Source organism: Podarcis muralis, chromosome 5 (assembly GCF_964188315.1).
Source record: "Podarcis muralis chromosome 5, rPodMur119.hap1.1, whole genome shotgun sequence".
Taxonomy (NCBI): Eukaryota; Metazoa; Chordata; class Lepidosauria; order Squamata; family Lacertidae; genus Podarcis; species Podarcis muralis.
This window is the reverse complement of record NC_135659.1, coordinates 25,244,259-25,272,012: the sequence shown is the minus strand read 5'-3', so window position 1 is coordinate 25,272,012 and position 27,754 is coordinate 25,244,259. Positions and strand designations below refer to the sequence as shown.

Below are 27,754 nucleotides of genomic sequence, written 5' to 3'. Positions count from 1 at the left end.
TGACGAAACATCTAAAATACCTGCCTGGAAAGGGGTGGGAAGCTCTTGCTGCCTGGAAGCAGTGGCTCATGAAGAGATACAATATGTAGCCTCCTCTGCAGGTTATTTTTCTCTCTGCCATGCCCCAACATTTCATTCTGTCAGGACTAACTCAGAATGAGAGACCACTTCCTCTGACGGTATCACTGACTCTCACCTAGGGCCATTGGTTGTAGACAACTGAGCCTGAGACCACAAGCCCAGGAAATTTTAAAATAAAAACTAATATAAAAAATAGTCCAGGAAATGATGGCCCATCAGAGCTGGCAGCCAATCTGGGTATAACAATAAAATAATGAACAGGGTGGTGATACAATGGCCACTGCAATCAACACAAGATAATATCACCAAGACAACAATCTGTAAACAAACAATAAACATCCATAAATATGGATGAACTCTTTATTTACTGTGTTTGCTATTGCTTAAGATAAAAACTCTCCTTTATGGATTACTGTATGGAAGTGAGAGCTGGACCATAAAGAAGGCTGATTGCCGAAGAATTGATGCTTTTGAATTATGGTGCTGGAGGAGACTCCTGAGAGTCCCACGGACTGCAAGAAGATCAAACCTCTCCATTCTGAAGGAAATCAGCCCTCAGTGCTCACTGGAGGGACAGATCCTGAAGCTGAAGCTCCAATACTTTGGCCACCTCATGAGAAGAGAAGACTCCCTGGAAAAGACCCTGATGTTGGGAAAAAGGAGAAGGGGGCGACAGAGAACGAGATGGTTGGACAGTGTTACAGAAGCTACCAACATGAATTTGACAAAACTCTGGGAGACAGTGGAAGACAGGAGTGCCTGGCGTTCTGTGGTCCATGGGGTCATGAAGAGTCAGACACGACTAAATGACTAAACAACAACAAAGATAAAAACTATTTGAGAAAAAAAGTACTTTGCCATTTTCATGGACGTTTATTGTTTGTTTACAGATAGTTGGCTTGGTGATATTACCTTGTGTTGATTGCCAATCGGGCGGCAGTGTACCCTTGACTGGTCCTCAGCACCACCTCCATACCCTCTAATATCTCCCCTAAAAAATTACTCTGTGCAGAAGCCCAGAGCCAAAGGGATAATGTCCATGTAGCAGCAGGAAGCGTCATATTCCGGAGACTGGAAGGAGGAAGACAGAGCCACATGCTCCAGAGCAAGGTTAACACTCCCAAAAAAGAAAAAAAGAAAAAAGGGATAGGCAGCAGAGTGAGTAATAAAACGGCACAATTTGTGCTTAGCAGTCACAGGTGCAACATCTACTTCTCCTCAGCAATTAGAGATCCTTTAGATCTGCTGGACAGCTCCCTGTCATCAGTAATAAGACAGACATCTGAGCCAAACAACAGTGGTGTCTGGGGTTGAGTTCTTTCCACATCAGTAAGGATTGAATGACCCCAAACACCACCATAGGCAGAGATGTGGTTGACTGGAAGCAAGCAAGGTCTACTTAATCAGTCAAAGATATGGCAGGCAAGATGTCACTATGAAGTTGAATGGGTGCTTCATTATAAATTCATTTCTCACAGAAGTTCTTTCATGGCACTCAGTTTGGGAATTACTAAGTTGGCTGTGGCAATTATGTAGCACTAAGTATCACCATTTGTCTTTAGATTATTAAAAGCTAAAATTGGAAAACCGGCCACTAATGCCTGATTATCCTTAGAACTCTTTATTATCTAGCGCAACAATTTCTGTTTTCAGCATGGCACACAAAATTACAATATAAATTGCAAATCTACAAAAGAGATTATGGTGATTATTAAAAAGTTCTTTTTTTGTTGCCCACAGAAGCTCTTTTTCACAAAACACTTATTTGGGACACTGTCAGCACCACTAATTGCAATTTGTGGGGAAACACACGCTTTTGCAGAAATTATGGGCAGACTGTCTCCGAAGTATGTTTGCTACATATTGTCACCCTCTGTGTCCGGTGCTCATTGCCCTGTGTTGTTTAACATTAAGAAGAGAAAGTGGATGTCGATAACTTTTAAAATGTAAAATAAAAATATTATTTAAAAGCGAGTGAAAGAACATATTTCCATGCGCATCTTAATAGGCAAAACGAATGTTATCTGGTGACCATACTCACCTTTTCCAGTAGTTGTCTAAGCTGCTTGCTTTTGGCATCTCTGGAGCAAAGGTTTTGTTCTGGAGCAACCACAGTGCAAATACATCTTCCATCTGGGTCTTGGGCAGAACTATAGACTTGCCAGCCTTCTTTGGGGCTGATTTGAGTCTGTGAACAAGAAATAATGGGACACTATAATAAACAAGCACAGAACGGAGAGAAAGAGAAATGGGGTTTCATTGGCCGATGACCATTCACCGTATTTTTTGCTCCATAAGATGCACCCGACCATAAGACGCACCTAGTTTTAAAGGGGGAAATGCAAGGGGAAAAAATTCTTTAAAGGGAGCGCTGAGCAGAGCCTGTATGCATCCCAGGCTCTGCTCAGTGCTCCCTTTCATGAGCCGCGTGGAGTGTGTGTGCGGCGCTTGTAGGCTTTTCCCTGAGGAGGGAGAAGGGCAGCCTGTCTGCATGGCTCTTTAAAGGGAGCGCGGCTCTTGCTGGCTTTTGCGGGAGGTAGGGGAAGGGACAGAGTGTGGCTAAACCAGAAGCTAGAACAGTGAGAGGGAGCTGAGCGATCCCTCTCGCTGTTCTGGCTTCTGGGATAGCTGTGCAGCCACTTCAGGGCAGCGGGATGAAGGCTCCCCCATTGCCCTGAAGAGGCTGTGCACGGCTAAGCCAGAAACTAGAACAGCGAGAGGGAGCTCAGCGATCCCTCTTGCTGTTCTGGCTTCTGGGATAGCTGTGCAGCCCGCATTCGTTCCATAAGACGCACACACATTTCCCCTTACTTTTTAGGAGGGAAAAAGTGCGTCTTATAGAGCGAAAAATATGGTATTTATTAATTAAATAGAATCTGTACAGTGTTCCATTGCACAAAATCTCTTCAGTAGTTTGCATAAAATTACAGACAAAAATCAGCAGTTTAAAAAACAGTTTCACCTAAAAAATTCAAAAAAGTAAAGCCAGCGGTTTAAAATATATTATATCAAAATACACGCCAGCTTTACCATAGCAGGGTAGGCTTGCTTGAACAAAAAGGTTTCTAGTACGCATTGAAAAAAGTACAGCAGAGTATAGCCTAATTTCATATTTTCCAGAAATGGCAATTTACTCTAGGAAAGATCTGTGCCGATGATATACTACGGTTGCAGTTGGTGCCATCTCTATGGCCCTTTTCAGATCAATCCCTCCATGTGGTCGGTGAAAATGTATGGAGGGAACAGATGATGCCTCAGGCTTATGTTAGTACACCCATTGGCTGTTCAGCTGCATTCACTTAGTGCAGGCAAGTCCAACTCCCAAGAGACTGCGATCTACTCCCACTTTAAAAAACCTGGTAGTTATCTACCCATTGGATTGACCAAAGTTGTTGAGCTTTTTTGGGGGTAGGAAGACCCAAAGTTGTATCGAAATGTTGGACAGCCCTGACTTAGTGGGTACTTTGCTGCATTCAGCAAGATGTTCTGATGTCAGAGGCATGGCAAAGAGGCACCAGTTGTGCTTCTTGTGCCTCATTAGTGCTGTGGCTGGCAGGGCTGAAGCTGGGACCTTGTGTCTGCAAAGCATTACTCTCCCACCAAGCTGTGGTGTCTCCTTACTTCCGTCAGAGGAACCAGATGACCTAGAAGAGCAGCGCTACAAAGCTTTCATATGGAACGGAAATCTCTAAAATACCTGCACCCCAACATCCATAAAAAGAAAATGAAACAATTCACCCTTTGTGCCTTTTTAATTTCTATTCAAAAAGGGCAGAGGTCCTGATCCAGCAAGGAATATCCGAATGCACAAGGCTTACTTATAGCCTGCTTATGTGAGTTAAGAAATGAGAGGTTATTGTTTCTCCTCTCACTGCTCACTAAGGGCCAAAGCAGACCTTACTTTAATTGTGTTAGTAATCATGCTTCACCCTGATTTCGACCCTGGAGATGGAGCCATGGTGAACAGGGCAGTTTTTCATTGGATGGGTTGCGTGTTCCACTATGTGAATATCTGGGCAAGGATTTGGACACTAAACCCCTGTTTTGCTGCATAAGTTTGCAGAGCACAATCTACCCCAAGTGGAATGATGGCTGGATCAGCACTTAACTTCAACTTGGCCAAAGGAGCTTGTTTGCTGAAAGGCGGAGTGAAAAGCTGACAATAGATAAAGAATAAAATAAAATAAATGGCAGGCCATGCATGTCATGCAAAGCTGATCCAGACTTTGACCTGTGATTGACACTCATGCCCACACAAGATGCAAGGTGTGATGTTTTTCTAACCGCAGAAGAGGAACCACAACCTTCTAACTGCAGAAGAGGAACCACAACCTCACAAGTGTCTTCTTCTGTGATGTTACCACTTTAACTACTGATGGATCATTATACTCTGGTAACTTTGGCATCACTCCTGGACATACAAGAAATGCAGACTAAGTTGTAGCCTTCGCAACTGCCAACTGTCCACAGACACAAAAGTGACAGCACAACTCAGACCCAAAACAAATTGCCTAATAAAAGCATTAGACAAAACCATTCAACACACCCAAGACACAACAGAGAAAGCATGCATTGAGCTAGAAGTTAGCTTTTAAGTGACACAGTACAGTATTTCTAGCACAGATGTGCAGTTATGTTTTAATTGTTTTAGGAAAAAGATAGCATTGACATCTTTTGTTTTAAAAAACGAAGAAGAAAGGTTTACATGTCTACAATTATTGGATTGCACACTGCTTGGCTTTTCTTAGGGTTAATCTCACGCAGCCCTCCCTAGACACAAGGCAGCAAAGGCTTTGAACGAGATGATTTAAAATCATCGCAGAAATGTGAAGAAACAAGACTGCAAGGCATTTTTCTACCTCCAAAACCTTTCAAGCCTCAGAGGACTTTGTGAGGTAGAGAGTAGATATTGCAAAGCAGACCAGTCATTAGCAGAGCTGAAAATAGATCTGGGAAGCACGCTGGTTTTAAAAAAGTCAGTGTCAAATTAAAATGTCTCACCTAGACTGGATATGCAGAGGCAGCAGAAAGCGAGGGTAGAATCCTAGTGGCAGTGGAACAGATGGAACGACTCTGGACTGGTGATAGCAACATCTTTTAATGTTCCTCTACAATTAAAACCAAACTCTCTCACTGCAAACAGAAAACTAGCCCAGTAGTTGGAGGGAGAGGCAAGCTCCTCCATCCTGATGTGCTAGTTATCTACTTGCAGGGAGCTTTTACATGAGGGAACATGCAAAACTGGCATCCTTTACCTCCAGTCTGAAATGCCACAGCCCATTACACCACCGTTGGGCTTTACCACCCAATTCCTACCCATATGCAAAGCCAGTAGGTCCTCTAAGGATGTGCTCTGTCCTTACTTTATAGGTGGAGGGGAGTAAGAGGAGCAGGCAACACTTTCAAGCCCTACTCAGGCATTCAGTGCTTTGCGAACATCCATGGGTACTGGACATATGACACAAATCGAGAATATACATACTGACAATTACAACCAAGGAAATAGGGTGGCTCCTAAAATCCATATCCCAGGTGTCAACAGCCAATGTGAAAAGGTGCATCTTCAGCATACATCTAATGAAGGTGCCATATACATCTCTGTGGAGAATGAATTCCACAAATTAGGGAGCTGTGCCTACTTCAAGAACAGGTTTGTATGAACCCATGGGTTATGTTAGTGCATATATATATATATATATATATATATATATATATATGCAGGTTTTGGTGTCCTCGGGTGTCTTCCCGTGTAAAAGTTGGGGTGTCTAGGCGACGTTTCGACGAGGTCTCACTCGTCATCTTCAGGCTGGTGCTTTCGGCTTCTTGTTACTGGAACAGAGCAGGATCTCAGTGTTTGAGTTCCTATAAATACTGTTGAGGAGGTGTGGTGTATAGCCTCCAATGTTCTGGGCAGAGAGGAAGTTCCCAGGCTAGTGTGCCTTTTCTTCTTTTGTTCCTTAATTGCTTGAGGGATATCTTGAGTGATTTCTTGAGTGATATCCTGAGTACCACTTAGGTGGGTCATTAGGTGTGGATTAGTTGTTAAAGCCTTTGTGTCTTGACCTCTTGAACTTTGTGAAGAGTTTTTCTGAGAAGATGGCTGTACTGCATTTAGTTGTGCTCTGGCTTGGCTTCGTGTATAGGGGCGAGCTGTGGTTTTGTGGCCTGCAATCCCTACACAGATCTGGCTGGCACAGGCCACAAAACCACAGCTCGCCCCTATACACGAAGCCAAGCCAGAGCACAACTAAATGCAGTACAGCCATCTTCTCAGAAAAACTCTTCACAAAGTTCAAGAGGTCAAGACACAAAGGCTTTAACAACTAATCCACACCTAATGACCCACCTAAGTGGTACTCAGGATATCACTCAAGAAATCACTCAAGATATCCCTCAAGCAATTAAGGAACAAAAGAAGAAAAGGCACACTAGCCTGGGAACTTCCTCTCTGCCCAGAACATTGGAGGCTATACACCACACCTCCTCAACAGTATTTATAGGAACTCAAACACTGAGATCCTGCTCTGTTCCAGTAACAAGAAGCCGAAAGCACCAGCCTGAAGATGACGAGTGAGACCTCGTCGAAACGTCGCCTAGACACCCCAACTTTTACACGGGAAGACACCCGAGGACACCAAAACCTGCATTCCTATACCCGTGAAAATCTACGAAAGCATATATATATATATATATATATATATATATATATATATATATATATATGTATAAAACCTAACTGGGTTCCTGTACAGAGGTACCTCGGGTTAAGAACTTAATTTGTTCTGGAGGTCTGTTCTTAACCTGAAACTGTTCTTAACCTGAAGCACCACTTTAACTAATGGGGCCTCCTGCTGCTGCACGATTTCTGTTCTCATCCTGAAGCAAAGTTCTTAACCCGAGGTAATATTTCTGGGTTAGCAGAGTCTGTAACCTGAAGCGTATGTAACCCGAGGTACAATTATACTTCTCTTCTGCTTGTAGCTTTCAGTTACAATAAAGGAAGGATTTTGAAGTCCTGGTTATGAATTGCTCCCCCCTGAACACAAACACAACAGCTTGCAATGTGCCATGTTAGTCTACCCATTCCCTGATTCAGGTATATGGCGGGGATGGGCCTACTAAACTACACACACACACACACACACACACACACTTCAGCATTTCCTGTGCATTGTACCAGGTACATATTAAAGAGTATGGTCAAACTGACAACAAATATATTTGAGGGCCAACCAACACCATCTGCTCTGTGAGGAGGATGAAGAGAGTGAGGAAGGCAGCTGAAGACATCAGGACCTTATCCAGATGGACTGTACCCTCCCCACCTGGCCAGCTTTACAAGTTAAAGCATTTGTCTAAGTTCTTTAAAATTCTAAACTGCCTTGGCAGAAAGGCAATATATAATGAATGAATGAATGAATGAATGAACTGGTGCTTCCACAGCACAGACCTGCACAGAGTGCTCTTCCCATTCAGCCCTGAAGCCCACTGTGTGACCTAAAAGTGGAAGAGGGGTGTAGGACTATGGACTTCTTGGAAGAAAGCTGGGAAATTAATAAAATGAATATATCAGCATCCTTTCAGAACAATCCTATACATACACATTATTATAGGCCCGTTGAAGTAACCATCTACACTACTAACTTAAAACATTAAAATAACTGAAAGTAAGGTAAAGGTAAAAGGTAAAGGACCCCTGGACGATTAAGTCCAGTCAAAGGTGACTATGGGGTGCAGTGCTCATCTCACGTTCAGGCCGAGGGAGATGGTGTTTGTCCACAGACAGCTTTTCGAGTCATGTGGCCAGCATGACTAAACCGCTTCTGGCACAACAGAACACCGTGACTGAAACCAGAGTGCACGGAAATGCTGTTTACCTTCCTGTAACAGCAGTACCTATTTATCTACTCGCACTGGTGTGCTTTCGAACTGCTAGGTTGGCATTACGTGGATTCAAATTGCCGACCTTATGATTGAAAGAACAGCTTATACACAGCATAATTTTCATTTATTGTCATTCCGTCCTTAAGCTATTGCTTATGTAGCCAAAATGACAAGAGCCATACACAGAAAGGAGGTATCAGCAGACTTGGATTAACCTTGTTTGCAGAAGTTCTGTTTTTCTTTTTAAGAAAAAAACTACCCTTGGGATTGGGGATCCCCCAAAACAGCCCCATGAGGATTGAGCACCTTCACTGTCCATGGAATTCTGCCATACTGCTGAGAGAGGAAAAACGGAAAACTAGGTGGAAGGGAAATGGAATGGGCTGCTTAGAAAAGGAGGACAGAGGAAGAGACATAGATATTTAAAGGTGGAGAGAACAATCTCATTGTCTGAATTGGCCATTTCCTGGTCACAATGCAAAGCTATTTTTATAGGTCCCCAGGGAAGGGAAGTGAGACCTGCCAAAGATTAAATCAATGGAGAAATCAAAGATTTTAATTTAGTTATTACAGATGTCGGAAAATTCTGCCAAAAATGGAAAAGGAAGCAGAAATGGCTGCAACTTACAGCAATAGTCAGGAACAGAAATCAGTCAAGTGAATACAGCAGGTATTCATTCACACTGTTGTTTCAAGTCTGCAAATAGTGCATAATGAGTAACTTTTTTTTTTACAGTGTCCTGACACTTTTTTTACATTGAAATGAATGTAAGTCACATAAGTCAGGTAAATAGTTATGTAACTTACATTGAATAGCAGACATTGAGACCTATAACATAGTGTTTGGTAGAAACCGAACTGCAGTGGAATGGAAACGGTGCTAATTGTGACAAATACAGGTCAGAATGGATAATGCTGCCTTATTAAATCTGTAGTAGTTATGACTGAGTACTAAGGTGTCTACCGCACCCAACTCCACTGAGGCAGACTGGATTGAAGTGCCTGGAATCCTGAACAGAAACAACATTTTGTTTCAGGGCTTTACCTAAGATATTAAAAAATAAGATTGACTTATAATTTTCTAAAAATAATTCAAATGCTGAAAAGGTAACAAATACAATCTATTTTGTCACAAAATCTTTCTTTTTTTAAAAATACACATTGCAAAGGGGGATTCAAACCATAGCACACACGACAATCATGTTAACTCAAAATGCATTTTCTGGAGCAAGAAAAGCTAGAGTTTCCCAGTAACAAAATACTTCAGCACAAAGGTTGGGAAAGTGCAACACTCCCACCACAGAAAAGTGCAGCCTCAAAGAAAGATGTCTGGGTCCTCCATAAAAAAGGAATAAGAAAGGTGTATTTATTATTTGGAAAGGTCCGTGGAAAGACTTGCCTTAGGGCTTTCTGGAAAAAGGTTTAGTGCTGAATTATATGAAGTCCACAATGCTCCTTTGTCCATTGTGTTTATTATTGTTATGGCGGAGGGCAGGTGGTATAACAAGAACAATAAAAGCAAAACAAAACAGAGCCAAAGGGACCAATTTTGATGGGTTTTGAATAGCTAGAAGCATTGGAAGCTGGAATAAGCCCAGCTTATCAAAGCTACAACTGTTTGTAACATAAATAAAATGTGGGCCACTGACATCTCCATTCTGTTACCTCCTGGTATATTAAAGCTGATGTCTTGCAGTAAGAAGACACTGTTGCAGGTCTGGACAACCTACCAAGTCACATGCAGCCCAGTGGTCATCTATGGTGGCTGGGCAACCGGTCCTATCATTAGGCAGAATGAGGTAGCTGTCTCAGGTGGAAGATGCAGAGGTGTACAGAGCAGCAGAGCACAGGTTGTACTACAGAGGTGTATGAGCCATGCAGCTTTCCCACTAAGCTAGCTTGGTGCCATCAGGTGCAGGGGAATATGTTTCCCCATTTACAGCATTGAAAGGACTCAGCTGCCAGTATGATCAGCTTTTGCACACGGAATGGAAGAGAGGCACTATCTTTGCCTAGGGTAGTAAAACACCTTGGGCTGCTACTGCCTATCAAATACTTGGCACTCCCACAGCTCCTCCTCCCTGCCAGGGTTTTGTAGTCCTTTGTTGTTGTTGTTTAGTCATTTAGTTGTGTCCGACTCTTTGTGACCCCATGGACCAGAGCACGCCAGGCACTCCTGTCTTCCACTGCCTCCCGCAGTTTAGTCAAACTCATGCTGGTAGCTTCAAGAACACTGTCCAACCATCTTGTCCTCTGTCGTCCCCTTCTCCTTGTGCCCTCCATCTTTCCCAACATCAGGGTCTTTTCCAGGGAGTCTTCTCTTCTCATGAGGTGGCCAAAGTATTGGAGTCTCAGCTTCAGGATCTGTCCTTCCAGTGAGCACTCAGGGCTGATTTCCTTCAGAATGGATAGGTTTGATCTTCTTGCAGTCCATGGGACTCTCAAGAGTCTCCTCCAGCACCATAATTCAAAAGCATCAATTCTTCAGAGATCAGCCTTCTTTATGGTCCAGGTCTCACTTCCATACATCACTACTGGGAAAACCATAGCTTTAACTATAGGCAAGCAGTAAAGGCAGGAACTTTCTCAAGCTGGTGGAAGGCCGCCGTAAATGTACAGTGACTGTGTTCACATTTGGGAATTGCAAAAGGTGCAGGTTACACAAATATAGAAGTTAGTAGCCAAATGGTGCTGTGGGAAGACTGTGATTTGGGGCCTGCCTCCATTTTGTTTTCAGCGGTGTTATATTTAAGTCATCCAAAAGTTCCGATGTGGTGGTGTAAATAATGGTGGTGATGAATACTATTTTGCAGAACTGATTATGGTTCTGCTAGCCACAGAGAGAAGTAACACATGGGTTGCCACCCCTGGCCACTAGAAGCTGGGATTCCTGCTCAGCACCCTTGTAGCTTCTGCCAGGAACCTTGTCTGTACTTTACATCAGCAAGAAAACAAATTCTGAGCAAGCGCTGTTTTGGAAGCATGCTCATACACAAAAGTTAAGCAGGTAAGAAGAGCCCCTACCCCACCCTCAAAGCCACCTCACGTGTGACATTTTCAAAATGTGCACGGAAGACATTGTTGTTTGACATGCACACACACAAAAGTAATGTGTGAATGCAATAAAAAAACTGTTTGCAACATGCAGGCGCGTCAATCAGGGAGCCTTGTTTGGCTGCAGGTCCCTGTTGAGTGCATGTTTGGTGGCAACCCTGGGTTTTTTGCCATGTCATGTATGAAATATCACCGGAGAAAAAGGAATCGGCTGCAAGACCCCTATACTCTGACTAGCAGCAGGTGAAAGGGGGACTGTGCCACTCAGCTGCCTCAAACCACCCAGATGTGCAGGGTATTATTATTATTATTATTATTATTATTATTATTATTATTATTATTATTATTAACTGGAGGTGCCAGATATTGCTATGTGGGCCTTCTTCAGGCAGAGCTTGTGTTCTGCAACTGGGCTCTGCCTCCCCCCCAGCTCTGCTGCTGAGTAATCAAGAGATGATCAATCAGGTGATAAACACGAATTTGTGACCAATCCCAACATATGCTCATGTTGTATCCATGTCTCATTCACATTTGCGCCATTCCCCGAGCTATTAAAGTGTGGGTTGCTTATTTATTTATGACACTTATCTACCACCTTGCTGCCAAAGCACTTAAGGCAGTTTATATTTTATAATAATGACTCAGTAATGGATCACAAGCTTGCTGTGGCATTGGCACATCTGAGGCACGGGCTGGGGAGCTGTGGTGCTGGTTCCCGCACAGAACGAATAAGCAAACAGTTTGAGGGTGAGTAACAAACTCAACTGCAGATGTAAAGTTACTGAAAAGCTAAAAAGGGGGAAAGCATTCTCACAGCTAGACTTATTCTTGCTAAGCAACAGCTTTGGACCCAGGAACTATGGGTAAAAATTCTTTCTCAGCTTTAGACTCAGTTGGGCACCTTTTGGCCTCAGTTCCACATTTGGAAACTGGGTCACCATTATTGTACGGATGAGGCTAAGAGATAGGACAGCTACATATCACATACAAATCAAAGAACATACTGTGATGATGTTTATTCACTCCAAAACTAATACTCATATCACAATCCTATACAAGTCTATTCAGAAGTAAGTTCCACTGAGGTCAGAGAGACTTATTCCCAGTTTATGGAAGAATCCGAACGTTGGGAAGCTGGCGTGATTTAAAGTGGCTTAAGATACGACAGCATAAAGTCCACCAGATCCAAACTCCATTCAAATATGAGGCTATTGCTAACTGAGCTGGTGGAAGGCCAGCAGAGGGAAAACTAAAATAGAATTTGACTTATGCCACCCATTTTGCTGGATTATCAGGTCATGCGATTGAGCTAGGAATTAGGATCCAGCATAAGTGTGTCCCTGCCCCCAGTCTGATGCCTGTCACACTGCAGATGCCTCTTTTTTTTGGGGGGGGGGGGGACTAATACAAGCCTCAGCTGAGCTAGCTTCAGATGAGCCAGGGTTGGGGGGGTGGCCTTACACTGAACCAGAGATTCACTACATTCTAACTCACTTATTCCTCAGAGAACCTTGGGTTTAGATTGCCTCCTAAGTGTGTATAGGATTGCAGCTTTCTTATTATATAGGGTCATCTATATAGCTACTGGAGTGTCTCCACCCCCATCGTTCAACCCAGATACTGAGATCCAGCTCTGGGGGCCTTCTGGCAGTTTCCTCACTGCAAAAAGTGAGGTGACAGGGAACCAGGAAGAGGGCCTTCTCAGCAGCTGTGTCTGCCCTGTGGAACACCCTCCTATCAGATGTTAAGGAAATAAACAACTTTTAGAAGACATCTGAAGACAGCCCTGTAGAAGGAAGTTTTCAATATTTTGATGTCTTGCTGTGTGTTAATTTGTTGGAAGCTGCCCAGAGTGGCTGGGGCAACAGTCAGAAGGGTGGCATAATAGTACAGTGGTACCTCAGGTTACATACGCTTCAGGTTACATACGCTTCAGGTTACAGACTCGGCTAACCCAGAAATAGTGCTTAAGGTTAAGAACTTTGCTTCAGGATGAGAACAGAAATCGGGCTCCGGCAGCGCAGCAGCAGCAGGAGGCCCCATTAGCTCAAGTGGTGCTTCAGGTTAAGAACAGTTTCAGGTTAAGTACGGACCTCCGGAACGAATTAAGTACTTAACCTGAGGTACCACTGTAGTAGTAGTAGTAGTAATAATAATAATAATAATAATAATAATAATAATAATAATAATAATAATGCTGAACAGGATAGCATAAGCAGAATGGGAAAGTTCCTTTCCCTGAAAGTATGACAATCTACATTTGGACAGTGAGGGAGACAATAAATAGGATGAGAAGAAGGATGGATTCTCAAAACCTTCCCTAAACCCGAAGGACATCAAGCATATTATGTATGAGATATGATGTGCTGGAAGAGTCCTCAGCATGTTGCATGCTGAACTAGTGCTATTCTAAAAGTAATCACTACAAGACATTTTTTTAAAATAACTTCCTGTTCATCTGATGCATATTTAGCACAAAGCAAATTCCTTAGGCACAGTGGAAGGGCATTGTGATTGGCTACCCAGGCTTAAATGATTGATGATATTAGGCTATATTTAGGCCACAGTGCTCTTGTGCCTTCTGTTTTTCCTTTATTATTTCCAGCATCTTTTGTGATTTTAGAAGGGCTGTCGTTCCTAGGAGAAATGGCACAGCAACAAACAGGTAAAGCTGGATTTTCATTTTCGAAAAGCGTTGATGCACTTGCTTTGCATCAAAGAGCCATGGCTCAATGGCAGAGCATCTTGTCTGCATGCAGAAGATACTCAGGTTGAATACCTGGCATGTCCAGGTGGGACTGCCTGAAACCTTGCGGAACTGCTGCCAGTCTGGGTAGACAATGCTGAGCTAGCTGCCGTCATCACCACACCTAACAAAAACTAACAAAAGCCACCGCTGTGTCTCCTGCAAATGCAGGTTTGCTGCTAGCTGGTCTGAGAAAAATCAAGGAAGCTGGGGGAAATCTCTCTTCATGCAAAGGAAAAAGGATTCCTGCAAATCTTTAAGGCTGGACACACTGCAGGAAACAGGGAAGGAAACAAGAGTTACGAACAAGTAGGTCCCTGCCCCCGAATAGATTGCATTCTAAAAATTAGCAGCTGGAAAAACTACAGCGGTAGAGTAAGAACTGCTAAAGGTAGTAAGTGATGAATGAGAACAAATGGGTGAGCTTCCTCCCCATGCAAGTTCATGTTGGATTACCTTGGAACAGAGCCAAGTTATTTCTGAACTAGGCTTATTTCCCGAGCGAATCCAACATTTCGAAAAGGAGAATACCATTCCCTCTTGCCAGCCCTCTCAAATCTCCAGAAAGGCCCTCTCTGCCAGCTGAGACCTTCCAAACAACTTCTTCCTTCCCCTTAAAGATATTAACAGCTAGTTGTGGGAGTTAAAGGATGGAGGAACTTGTCTCTCTTTCCCTGCTCTCTTCATGTGATGATGCTATGCTGCTGCCAACCACTATGTCTTTAAGGCAGTATGGGGGAAGAGTGTTTTGGTTATCAGGGTAAGGTGGAGGAGGATGGAGATCAGGGCTGGGTATTCTTCTCAGGCTTAGATTTCAGCCAGATCTGGAGCTTGCAATCTCACTGCTCTTCTGAGATGATATTTATGAAACTGCAGGTCCCAGATATGACAGACTTTGACATTATCTTTAGAGCTGACATAAAATGAAGGGGTTGCACCAAAACAGGCAGGTTTTGAAGAAAGACCTGAAAGAAGACAGAAAGACTGCCATGTATATGTAGATATTAGGGTGATGACTGTTATGTTTATGCCCATGCCCTTGATGCTTTGCCAGGAACTAAAGGAAGACTGAGAAGTGGGGCATGAAAGATAAACTTCAGAGGGAAGTGGGGGAAGAGAGACAAGGGAAACAAACTAGCAGACGGAGGGGAAGAGAGTTGAGATGAGGGCAACATGAGATGAATGGGGGCGAACGAAGTTACTTTGTCTTTGTTTGAAGGGGTTTGGGGTTGCTGGTACAATGGATTAATAAAGCAGAATGCAGTATCAAAACTCACTGAAATGGAAGTGAGAAAGACAAGAAGCCCAGAACAATTTGAGAGCTTTATTATTTATCTGAAACACGAGTACAATTCAGAATGCATGTAAAGCAATCTCGCTGCTAATTGTATATCAAGTTGTTGTCATGGTTATTAAATTAAAATTTGTATACTGCCCTATAAAAAGGTAAAGGTACCCCTGCCCGTACGGGCCAGTCTTGCCAGACTCTGGGGTTGTGCGCCCATCTCACTCAAGAGGCCGGGGGCCAGCGCTGTCCGGAGACACTTCCGGGTCACGTGGCCAGCATGACAAGCTGCATCTGGTGAGCCAGAGCTGCACACGGAAACGCCGCTTACCTTCCCGCTGGAGCGGTCCCTATTTATCTACTTGCACCTGGGGGTGCTTTCGAACTGCTAGGTTGGCAGGCGCTGGGACCGAGCAACGGGAGCGCACCCCGCCGCGGGGATTCGAACCGCCGACCTTTCGATCGGCAAGCCCTAGGCGCTGAGGCTTTTACCCACAGCGCCACCCGCGTCCCATACTGCCCTATACTCACAGGATAAAATTGCAATATAAAAACACAAAACACACAATCAAAATAAAAATAAGAACAATCCAATAACCCCCTGCAACACATTTTTAAAAGGGCATTGAATGTCAGTCAACCCAAGGCCTGGTTAAAGAGGAACATTTTTGCCTGGTGCCTAAAGATTTATAATGGGCCTATGGACCGTAATAAAGCTGTGTGTGTATAATGAAGGCGCCAAGCGAACCTCCCTGGGGAGAGCATTTCACAAGTTATGATTCATAGATGAAATGGTGAAGGGTTATACGTTCATCTATTCAAATAGTGAATATGTGAGTACATTCTATATGTTTGCATGTTCGTAATATAGATGCCAATGTACATAGTTGCGGAACAGCTGTACTCCAGCCAAGCTGTTTATGTTTCTCATTGTCTGGTGATATCACAGTAACATGTTTTTAGTTGCAATTGCTGGAGTTCAGATCTCTAAGTGGAAAAATTTCCTGCACAGGTTCCACTGAATTGAAAGCGGGAGGGATGACAAAAATGAATGCAAAATTTCTATTGAAACAGCCTCATTTGTTTCAATAGAAGACTGGCCACTCAATGTATACTGGCCAGGTTTTTGGGGGGTGGGGCATCAAATTCCATCAAGTTCAATAAAAGCAGCAACTGAAAAAAGGAAAAAAGAGAATATTTCTCCAGCCCAGTTGGGGAGATAATAAGGGAAAGTGGATTTACTGCTCTTCCTTTATGATACAGTATGTGCAGCAAAATATCTGAAAAGGTACCAAGCTTCATAAAAAGACAACTCTCCGCTTCACATTTGATAGTTTACTTCGAGTTTATCTATGGTGGATTCATAATCACCACCCAGTGCCTTCTACATACAGAGAACATATTGCTAACTGGTCCACACTAAGACAGACATGCTATTATTTCCTTATCATTCCCCTGAAGTATGAGGATTACATTACTGTTGTAGGGGCTGCTTCTGCAGGGATTGCTGAAAGGATGGAGGCGAAGTGCGTTGGAATGTGCCGAACAAATGCTAGTTGTGAGCACAGATTATTTCTTGGGTCAGAAGGTTTAGGACAGAGCGGTACAAATAATTCACAGGATGTGTGATATCTGGAAATATTGTGTGCCGGACACCCTACACACACACACAATCAAATACAAGCCGCTGAAGAAAGAAGGAAAGAAAAATGAAGAGAGTGAGAAAAGAGTGACTAAGGGTTGGGATCCAAACTTTTTTCTATCTGGGGAATGGAAACTCACCAGCCTACTCTAAAGTATATTGGCCCAGGTTCTGATCAGGTTGTCTTGACTTCTATCTCTACATTTGTCTCTTAGATTCATCACAGGAGTCCTCTCACACAATGGTACACAGTAGGACATTTTAGACTCAACCTAATGGTCCCTTTAGATGGCAAGGTATATCACTTTGCTTACTTTACATGATCTCACACAGCCACCCTCTCTTTAAAGAGGAAGGAGTTTTGCTAGACTTACTTCAAAAGCCAACCTGCTGTGCTCTGTGGCCCTCTGTGCTCATTCTGTTGAATTTCTGCCCCCAACTCCTTTCCTGATGGTACCACTGCTTTCAGGGTCTGGCAACAAGGCAGTTATACTTGAAGGCCTGCCCTTGGATCAAATTCCAAAAATTGTAAATTTTGAAATGAAGACAAATCATATATTAAAGCTAATTTATTGTAGGTTCTACCCTCTTCCTGGCTTCATATGTCTCCCAGTTTCTTTTTTTTTTGGGGGGGGGGGAAACCCTGATAAATCATCTGGATCTATTAATCTATCTAACACCCATCCTCAAACATGTTTGGACAACGCATATCATATCAACCTTGCAAGGCTGGTTGGGCTGAGATTGGTTCAAGGCCAGCCAGTTACTTTTGTGGCCAAGAAAGAATTTGAACTCAGATACCCTCTGTCTTCCAGCGTATCCTTTACACCACACAGGTTTTCCAAATTTGCAAAAAATAATAATCTTATATTCGTTCAACATATAACCGAGAGAAACAGTGACACTTTGTCCCCTTCGTCCTTCTAGCTGTAACCTTAACTAAACCCAATTAGTTTTTTTCATCTTACTGCAGTCAAACATAAGGACACACACACAGACAATGTATAGCCTCAATCCTTAACTCGATACAGCTCATTTGAGGTCTAAAGAGCTACATACACTAGTTTACCTTAGGTGAAGAGCTGATCCATCAAGTTTAGTAAGTCAAACTGGGTGCACAGTTCAAATAAACTCACATCTTCCCAGAGCCCCAGTAGATACAAAGGTGGGCGATAATTCAGTTGTATTTCTTGAAAATAATCAGAATTGTCTCCCTTCTACCCACAGTCTCCCTGAAATCAATAGGGCTACATTAGAAGGTCTTTAAAAATAGCAAAACAAGGAGTCTAAATGAACAGCACTGGAAGCTAACTACTATAATTATCTTCCTCTGTTCACAGGCTTTTGGCAAATTCAACATCGATCAGTAAATTAATCACATCTTTTAGTTTTTAAGTGAAATTTAGCCCCAAGCTGTTCTTGCCCTGATATTTGATTGCAATTACACTGCATGTTAGCACAGGTATGGAGGAATGATTCCTCACAGATATTTAGTTTAAGTGCCCTCTCTTCAAACTTTCATTAGCTCCTCTCTCATCAAATGAGATGGCAAAGAACCCAGGGTTCACCCCTTCCACTGAGCTATTAAGCCAATATTAAGACCACAGAACGAGACAGATAAAAGCAATTTTGAACAGGCTGCTCTTATGCTGGAACAAAATTTCCTGGCATGCATCATATATGAACTGCAAGTAGTCATAAACGGGAGATTAAATCCATAAGGAAAAGTAGCAGAACATCAATAGCTGGTAAGCTGGGAATAAGAATTGGCATTCTTTCCTCGCCGAATTTCTTGCAAGTATGTGTTTGTTTTCCGGCCAACCGGTAAAACTCCTACTTTTAAAATATTATTTTGTGATATTTTCATGCTGCATTGAAACCTGGCAGAAGCAGGAAGGGGGTGAGGAGGGAGAAATTATTCTGCTCTGCTGCATATGATAGTTTTTACAATAAAATAAACATAAAAATAAACAACTCTGACAGTCTAATCTATTTTACTCCACATAACCACGACAAGATTTGTTTGTTTGTTTTTGGAATAATAATAATCCTGCACATGAAAACAACCCCAAACTCAACATCTAGAAACATCTTGCATATTGCATACAATACCCTGGGTTTTAAACAAGTATTCAACAAGCCCACTTCAAAACCTTCTCCTGCAAAGATCCTTTCCAGATGTTCTGAGGTTCTAGGGTCCAGCTGGCAACATACATCAATTAAGAGTCTGGGGAGGTTTCCTACTTAAAACAGATTTAAAAAGGAGATGAAAAACTTTACGAAGAAGGACTTCCCAGTCTCTTAAAAAAGAAAAAGAAATTGCTGAATGTCTCTTCCCCCTCCCTAGCCCTCCTCCAAACGAAGCCTTTCAAGAGATTGCAGTTACTTACTAGAGTATTGGAAGTGGACAGCCTGGTGGTGTTTAGTCCTACCAGTGATGGGAGCGTTTGGGACATCCAGTTAGAAATCATTGCCATGGTACTAAGGACAGCACCAAGCTTGAGCAGTGGAGGACTCATTGCTGTGGAGGCTAATGAGTTTTCATAGTGACTGATTATCATCCTAGTGCAGGCTGGCAGGGAGAGGCGTTCCTGCAGCTCACAACATCCTCAGCATGAAAGGGGATCAGCCTCCCCAGATTTAATCATCCACTAAAACACACATCCAGGCAGCCTCTCTCTCTCTCTCTCTCTTCCCCCCTCCAGTGCAGCTCCTAGTCTCCTTTCTTATATCACCACACACTAAAGCAGGCTGGCCACAGACACACAATCCTTTTTATATGCCTGTAATTATTACAGCTTCCCTGCGGAGCGAAGGAAAGGGAGAGGGAGTGGGGGATGAGAGTGGAAGGTTCTAAGGAATCTGTTAAAATCTAGTTAGCTCAACCAGTGGGAGATGACTAACGGTGGCTAATAAAGCTGCCGCGCTCAGGACAGGCACCAGAAAAATAACCCGATACAGCAAGCTGGTGGATATGCAAGAAAGCCTCTTCTGATTCACAGACTATTATTTGGGTGGGCATATAACCACTGGAGAAACTGTGAACGTATGGTCAAAAGTGGTCCCAAATGCTTGCCTGCAGATCTTGTGTAATCATTTAAGGGTGCTGAGTTCTGTGGGTCTGATTTCCAAATAAACAGGAATACGGTCAGGCTGCATATTTGGCTCTGTCAATGATGGCAGATGTCATATGTGCACAAATGAATGATCTGCATATACAAACCCATGATGGAGAAGAAGGGATGGAAGGAGGAAGACCTGTACGCCTAGGGTGCAATGAATCACACACCTGCAACACTTGTTGGCAGTTGACATTGGGCAAGTTGGACTCTTTATGCTGGTTTTAAATACAGGATGGGAAATGTATATAATTTCAAATGAGGACAAAGGGGTTACTGTAAAACCGGCTACCAAAACTTCTGTTTGTGATGTGGCGGAATAAGTGTTGTAACTTCATTGCTACCTAGGACAGTCATAAATAACTTGTATCTTTAGTCCTCACAGATAGCAATGAAGTCTAGGTATATGTAACTGCTTTCCCAATACTCTTTCCTTGCCTCTTCTATTGATATTTAGATGGTTTAGATTGTTATCTCCCTGGGGCAGAGATGCTATTTAGTTACATTTGTCTGTAAAATATTGTGTATCCAATGGCAACGTACAAATAAAACACATCATCATTGGCAACAACAACCCCATAATCAACCACAGTTTCCCATGATTTCCACAATTTTCTGTTGTGACTCATGATATCGCAATTTATCTAAGGAAACTATTGTACAAATAAAGAAGTTACCTAAGAACAATATTATAGATTTCTTATTTCCTAAGGGTGTAATAGGTTGGTCCCTGCACATGAGAAAGTCTTTCCTGCCAGCTTATCAGGACTCGCTTTTCCTCAGTCTTAGAATGAAGGCTCACCTGAGGCCACCTGGGCTAGAACAACCCTTTAAAAAGATGCTGTTGGCAGGTAAAGGTTTTGAAATATCTATAGCTGAAACCTCCATTGAGCTCAGGAGCAAAGCATGTGCCGAAGGCCTTGGGTTCAACCCCATGTGTCTCCAGGTAAGCCTCCTGTCTGAAACCCTGGAGAACTTCTGCCATTCAGTGCTGAGAGAGCTAAGCAAGGAAGACCAATGGTTTGACTTGGTATTTTGTCTCTGCTTTTATTCTGGCTGTGATGCTCTTTGCTAATAGGTTTTCAGCTCCTATGAGATTTTTTCAGCTGCCCACATGACCGCATGAATTCGAGGGTGGTTGCAGTTAGCTTGTTTATCTGTGCTGTTTTTGGATTTTATGATGTTATTTTTTTTTAGTGTATCTCTGCCTTTTATAAAGCGTGTTAAGCTATTAATTGGACATTGCCCAGGGAACCATGCCATGGCGTGAGGAACAAATAAAAATAAAGCAGCTGCCTTTGACCTTCTCTATCTCTTTGGTATCCCAGAATATTATCACCACATGAAATGCCTTAGTAACCAGCAGTATGTATGGGCTTGGATCTTAAACACCCTTAATTGGCAAAGAGTTCCATTTTAATAACAGATTGGATGTAAGTTGCTTCTGTGAAACCTTGTATGAAATTCAAGTAATTTTTCCATATGCTCTATTTACTTTAGAGAAAGTAAAAGATAAAACACAAAAGGCTTGCTTCTGGCTCCAATTTGCTGCAGCCATCATCCAACCTGTTCACCAAGGCTCAGGTGAACATTACTACGACTTGGGCAGGGATGTCCATGTGATGAACATCTGAAGTATCCAATGTGTGTGTAAGGCTGTTTACAAGCATCACATGTCTGCTTATGCATGCAGATCTTTCTTGCTGGCAAGTAGAGCCCACTGGAACTGGTAGGGCAGGAGGCAGGAAGACCAACAATACGTCGAGCCAGCGCCAATGGCAGGCAGAGACACCCCCTGGCTGGTTGTGGGGGGACAGGCAGGCAGGATTGGCTGAAGATAGACTAAGGTTGGTAGGGAAGTGCCCCATTTGCCCTCATGGACTAGCCTCCATCATTTGTTGTGAGAGGGACATTTGTTACTGAGAGCAATGAGGTCTGAAGGGAGGAGATTGGATATCACACAATGCTAAATAAATGGGAAGAGTTGACAAAGTAAGATGGTGTGTGTGTGTGTGTGTGTGTGTGTATGTGTGTGTGTGTGTGAGAGAGAGAGAGAGAGAGAGAGAGAGAGAGAGAGAGAGAATCAAATATGCTACTTTCAAAGTGAATATAAAAACGAGAGAATATTTGGCACAATCATCCTACGCATCTCCCTGAATCTGTGCTCCAAATGCAAACCAAAGCTCCTCTTTCCCCTTATGCATTTCAAATTATTTCAGCCTATCTCTTTGATTTAGCCAAGATGTACAGAAAAATCAATCAATGCCTATTTCAAAACACAGTGTGATCTGCTGTATAATTTTATGAGGGACTTGGAGGCTTGGCCACATATATACAAAAGAGATCCCTCGCTTCTAAATATTGAATTCTTTCTTGGAAATACTGAGTTTGACGGAATATTATTTTGCAGAAGTATTCCTGTGAAGTATGCCCTTGAAAATTGGTTAAGTTTTAGTCCACAGGCAACTGAGGGAAACCAAAATTCCATTTGAAATTTGTAGCTCTCTGCTCCATGGAAAATCACCAGCCAGTAGTTAATATAAAATATATGAACTAGAATATGCCTCGTAGCTACCTTACTACATGAAGAATGGCACTGGAAAGGCTGGCACTGCCACACAGTAAACTTTGCTGTAGTCAATATATGGAAATGGTGCATTTCCAATTGATTATAGGTGGATGCAGATATCCATTTATCAAATAGTAATTTATCACAGGGTGCATGTGGCCTCTTTCTAAGATATATTCCTGGTTTAGTTCAAAGCAGCAGCAGAAGACATAGCTAGACTGTTCCTGGACTGCATCACTTCAGACTGCAAGTGGGGCAAATCACATTATTGAATACAAGGACGAGGAATCGTTGGCCCTCTTGGTGTTGCTGTACTGCAACTCCTGTCATCCCCATCCAGCATGGCCAATAGTCAGGGATGATGGGAACTGGAGTTCAACAACAGGTGCCGAGCCACAGGTTCCCCACCCCAGATTTTGCATTTCCACGTTTAACAGTTTCTCCCCAAATCTACAAATATACAAGCCTAGCCTTCTCACTGACAGGTAACTTTTGTATGTGCAGCAGGAATTTTAATATAGTTTATTTATAACATGGAGGAGAACATCAATCACATAAGCCCCACAAGTGCTGTCTGAAACGCTCCAGTCCAGGCACAATTTCACTGCCTCATCTGTGCTTTGTGTAAATGAGTCTTCTTCAGCCCTCCTGCCAAGGATAAGGAGAATTTTACCTCTAAACCAGAGCCAGGGCTTTTTTGGCCGTGGCCCCAATCTGGTGGAATGCTCTGTCACAAGAGACTAGGGCCCTGCGGGACTTGACATCTTTCCGCAGGGCCTGCAAGACAGAGCTGTTCCACCAGGCCTTTGGCCAAGGCACAGTCTGACCCCCTCTCTCCTTCTGTAATCTTCATAGAACTCTAGCCCAATGGTTGACATTAATTTGATTCTGAACTGATTTTAGAATGTATTTCAATTAATTGATTGTGATTTTATGTAAATTGTGCTATTTTTACTGTTGTTAGCTGCTCTGAGCCCGGCTTTGGCTGGGGAGGGTGGGATATAAATAAGATTTTATTATTATTATTATTATTATTATTATTATTATTATTATTATTATTTGCTGGTGCAGAAGTGTGAGAAAACAGTTCTTCAGGTCCACTAAACCAGAACCAGCACCAGCAGCTGCCAGTCTTGGGCAGTTGCCAGCTGATGCCAGTTGCCAAAACTGATGCCTGTTTTGGCTCCTCTTTGATTCTAGCCCCTCTGGCCCAGCATTCCAAGCCACACCAGGTGGCTGAGTCTAGCTGCCATTCTGATTTCAGACAGTGCCCCTGGAGTGGCATCATTTCTGGACATTGTGGTGATACCCAGCCACCTGCTACTGCCTGCTCCTTCCTGTACTGCTTCCAGGAAGCCCACTAGATGAAGGACCCCATCAGCAGGTGGACACTGTGCTCAGGGCCCTCGCAGACTGGAGGCAACCCTGAAACCAACTTTCCAGCCATCCAGCTATGTGGATGAACACAGGTGGCTATTATTGAAGTGATAACTTGGTACTGGCTGCAGGTGGCACGGTGGGGGCAGCAGGGCTCACCCGGCCTCCAGGGAGTTGAGTCACTGCCTCTTGCCAGAATGGAGAAGCAAAATTGCAGGGAGGATGACCTGGTGAAGATACTGTGGCAGGAGCACCAGATTAGCTCTGCCAGTGAGCCTCTAACCTCTGGAGATGTCACCAGAAAATGGTCCACTTCTTTTCAAGCTAGAGGAGTTAGAAATTTGTTTCTTTAAAAGTAAAGACAAGCTTTGGTGGATGCTGTGTGCTACATCCAATGGCCACAATCTGCCTTAATTGAAACTGCTTTGTCTTTTCAGAAGCTCTGGTTTAGCCCTACCTGTGTTTCTGTGCTTCATTTCATCTGATAATCTCAAGCCACACAAAGGTACAGGTGAAGAAATACTGTGATGCTTTGAGATATAACTAAACTCCTCCTCCAGTGTTGTCCTCAAACCACTTAAGAACCTAAGAAGAGCTTTCTGGGTCAGGACAATGACCCCTCTAGTTTAGCCTCCCGTCGTCAAGGAAGTGGCCAAAACCATCCCTCAGGTTCCTCTCAGGCAGGGAATAGAATAAGAAACGCAAACAAGATTCCAGAAAGACAATACCCTTTAACTAACTTCACTGCAGTAAAGGACAGTCCCGTAAGTGATGGGTACTGCAACGATCACAGGATCCACACAGTTTATGTACCTTTTACAAACAGCATAAAAGGTAAAGGGACCCCTGACTATTAGGTCCAGTCACGGACGACTCTGGGGTTGCGGCGCTCATCTCGCTTTACTGGCCTCCGGATCATCTGGCCAGCATGACTAAGCCGCTTCTGGTGAACCAGAGCAGCACACGGAAATCCCATTTACCTTCCCGCTGGAGTGGTACCTATTTATCTACTTGCACTTTGACGTGCTTTCGAACTGCTAGGTTGGCAGGAGCAGGGACTGAGCAATGGGAGCTCACCCTGTCGCGGGAATTCGAACCGCTGACCTTCTGATTGGCAAGTCCTAGGTTCTGTGGTCCCTACAAACAGCACACATCAGGCTAATTACATAACTACTTTCACATTGTTCATTCCATGTCAGCCAACAACATTACAAGTCATCCCAGTACAATAAATTAACAATAGTAACAGTAACAACAAACAAAAGCACAAAGGTTAATCTTTAAACTTAAACATACATTACCTTTTACTTCCTTGCCTCTAATATGCATAGTATAAAATTAGTGAAGGCCTCTATACCTCTTCTATAATCAGGTTCAAGCTAACTAATACTTATCAAATATCAATGCAGAACTTTTTTTTTTTTGCTGGAACTCAACAGAACTCAGTTCTGACACCTCTCAGGTAGGCGCCATTGCCATTCTAAGAGAACAAAGGTGAGTTTCAGTACCTCTTTTTCTAGAAAAATAGCACTGTATGAATGAAAGTATTTCAAGCAACAAGAATATATGTTCGTACATTGTACCTGAAATATCAGCATCCCTTAATGACTTTTATTGCTAGGCCTATTCACCACCTTATTAGCTCGTTCACTACCATTTGCCCATCACATTGTATCTGCAGTATACAGAGAACTGAATCAACAACTCTTTACCCATCAGTGCATCAGCATAAGAGCAAAAGAAAAAAAGCAAATATCCTCAGACTTTGTCCTGAGCAAGGTCAATCCAATACTTTTCGTTGCTTGTGTTTCATGTGTACACTATCCTAGGGGCTTTTAAGGTAAGTTGGGGAGCAATAACAAAGGGTAAAGCATGTTTTCCTTCACACTTTTCTCACAGCCTACCAAGTACCCATGGGAAATCCACAAGCAGAATATGAGTGCTGAGAGCCTGCAGCTCCCAGCAACTGGTATTCAGAGGCACGAGGCCATCAACTCAGTGCTGAGAAGATGAGAGGAAATCTCTCTCTCAAGGAGGGTATTGCCACAAAGCATGTTCTCCTTCATAGAGAGCACGTATTGTGGTGGGGGCGACAGAACACTCCAAAGTTGTGGGGCGGGCTAATTGATCGTTGGCCACTGTTGTGATTGGGCTTCCCTTGTTGTTGGGAAGAAGTTAATGTTGCCATTTGTTGATTGACAGCCAGAAATGCTAAAACTCCCTGCACGAGGCATAGAGCTTCCTCTTTTCACCCCGTGCATTGGATTGCCCCCCCCCTATATTTAGGGTTGTTCGCTTTGACCTTGCTATGCCTGTCATGGGGTTGTCTGTTCTTGGGGCAGGGGCCCAGTAGGAAATTTGTCCATCTGGCTGATTGGCTGGGGCCATATGGTTTTTGCCTACTGCGTAGCAAATCATCACAACTTGTAAGGTTGGGTTAGGCATTGGTTTATGGTTTGGTTGGTTGGGGGGCATGGATTGGCTGTGCCTGCCCCTCTAATGCTGCTGCTGCAAGGGATTCCATTAAAGGAATATAGGGGCTCACAATTGCTTTTGTCCAACCCTGTCAAGGGGCTCGGGCCACGCAAGAGCCCCTGGTTGCATTTGGGGAGGGCTTCCCTGCTCCGTTGCTACCCCCAAGTGTACAGTGGTGCCCCGCAAGATGAATGCCTCGCAAGACGGAAAACCCGCTAGACGAAAGGGTTTTCCGTTTTGGAGGTGCTTCGCAAAACGAATTTCCTATGGGCTTGCTTCACAAGATGAAAATGTCTTGAGAGTTCCTGCAGGGTTTTTTTCCTTCCCACCCCCCCTTTTCCCCAAGCCGCTAAGCCGCTTATCAGCTGATCCGCTAAGCCGCTAAGCCGCTTAACAGCTGATCCGCTAAGCCGCTTAACAGCTGATTGCTAAGCCGCTTATCAGCTGATCCGCTAAGCCGCTTATCAGCTGATCCGCTAAGCCCGCTAAGCCGCTAATAGTGCGAATCCGCTAAGCCGCTAATGGGCTTGCTTCGCAAGACGAAAAAACCGCAAGACGAAGAGACTCGTGGAACGGATTCTTTTCGTCTTGCGAGGCACCACTGTATTCCCCTTTTCTGACTTTCGCAGGCGTGCGGAACATCAGTCTGTTCCCCACTGGGGGGCAGATAGTTGCAACCAATGCCTAAGCAACCACTCACATTTTTGTATTTTAATAAAGTTGTGGCCAAAATTATGCCAAAAACCTTAAAGAAAATTTCTGTGTGATGTGTGAGTTATTTGGGGTGGCCCTGGGGACCTCGACACGCAAGCAGAAAAATGCCATCAGAACAGCCCTATCCCTAAAATGGTGGTGGGTAGGGAAACCCGTGGCAGTAGGCAGTCTTCCTTCAGACACCGCGGCCTCAAGTAACTTATAGCTTCCTAGATCCTAGTGGACAGCATCTTGAAGTCTACTAAGAAATGAACTGGGGACCCAGCATATGTGATGAGCAAACAACGTTTGTGGGTTTACAGGAAGCTTTGTGAAGAAATAATATTAGAAACACTGTAAAAAGGGGAACAAGGGAGTAAGTTTATAGGGAGTAAGGGAGTAAGGGAATGTTAAATTTAGAATTGCGGATAGAAGATTTGATAACGGAAGATTTGCGGATGAGTCGAAGGAAGTCAAAATTTGTATTTGTGATAATATTGAAAATGTATGTTTAAATTTTATATTGGAAATTGAATAAAAATAATTTTAAAAAAAGAAAAGAAATGAACTGGGGACCAACTGTAATTCTTTAGATACTGGAAGAACATTTCCTGGCTGGACATAGCCCCATTTAACAACCAGGCTGCATATTCTGGAAATGGCTGGGGGAAAACAACAACGGCACACACACAAAAAAATCTGAGGTGGAGGAAGTACAAAAAAAGGCGTTGGAACGTAATTTGAAATCTAAAAAGCCATGGGCAAATGGTGTGATTCGGCCTGGAAGCCTCTGTGGTGATTAGCTCGAGATATATTACCCAAGGGTGTG

The 27,754-nt window shown here is 43.3% G+C and overlaps 1 protein-coding gene across 3 annotated transcripts in view; it reads right to left on the bottom strand.

The window, feature by feature from the left end:
- The window catches only part of OLFM3 (olfactomedin 3), a 161,579-nt gene that overhangs the window by 34,861 nt on the left and 98,964 nt on the right, over nt 1–27,754 (bottom strand). Inside the window, exons 1-2 of one of the 3 annotated variants that reach the window (XM_028732650.2) lie at nt 19,083–19,397; nt 2,123–2,269 (exon numbers count right to left, since the gene is read on the bottom strand). In XM_028732650.2, the coding sequence (XP_028588483.1) occupies nt 2,123–2,269; nt 19,083–19,253 (318 nt within the window). In that variant the 5' untranslated portion in view covers nt 19,254–19,397. Of the gene's footprint in view, nt 1–2,122; nt 2,270–19,082; nt 19,398–27,754 lie in introns of those variants that run through there. The other 2 variants (XM_028732648.2, XM_028732649.2) reach the window with 2 other exon arrangements.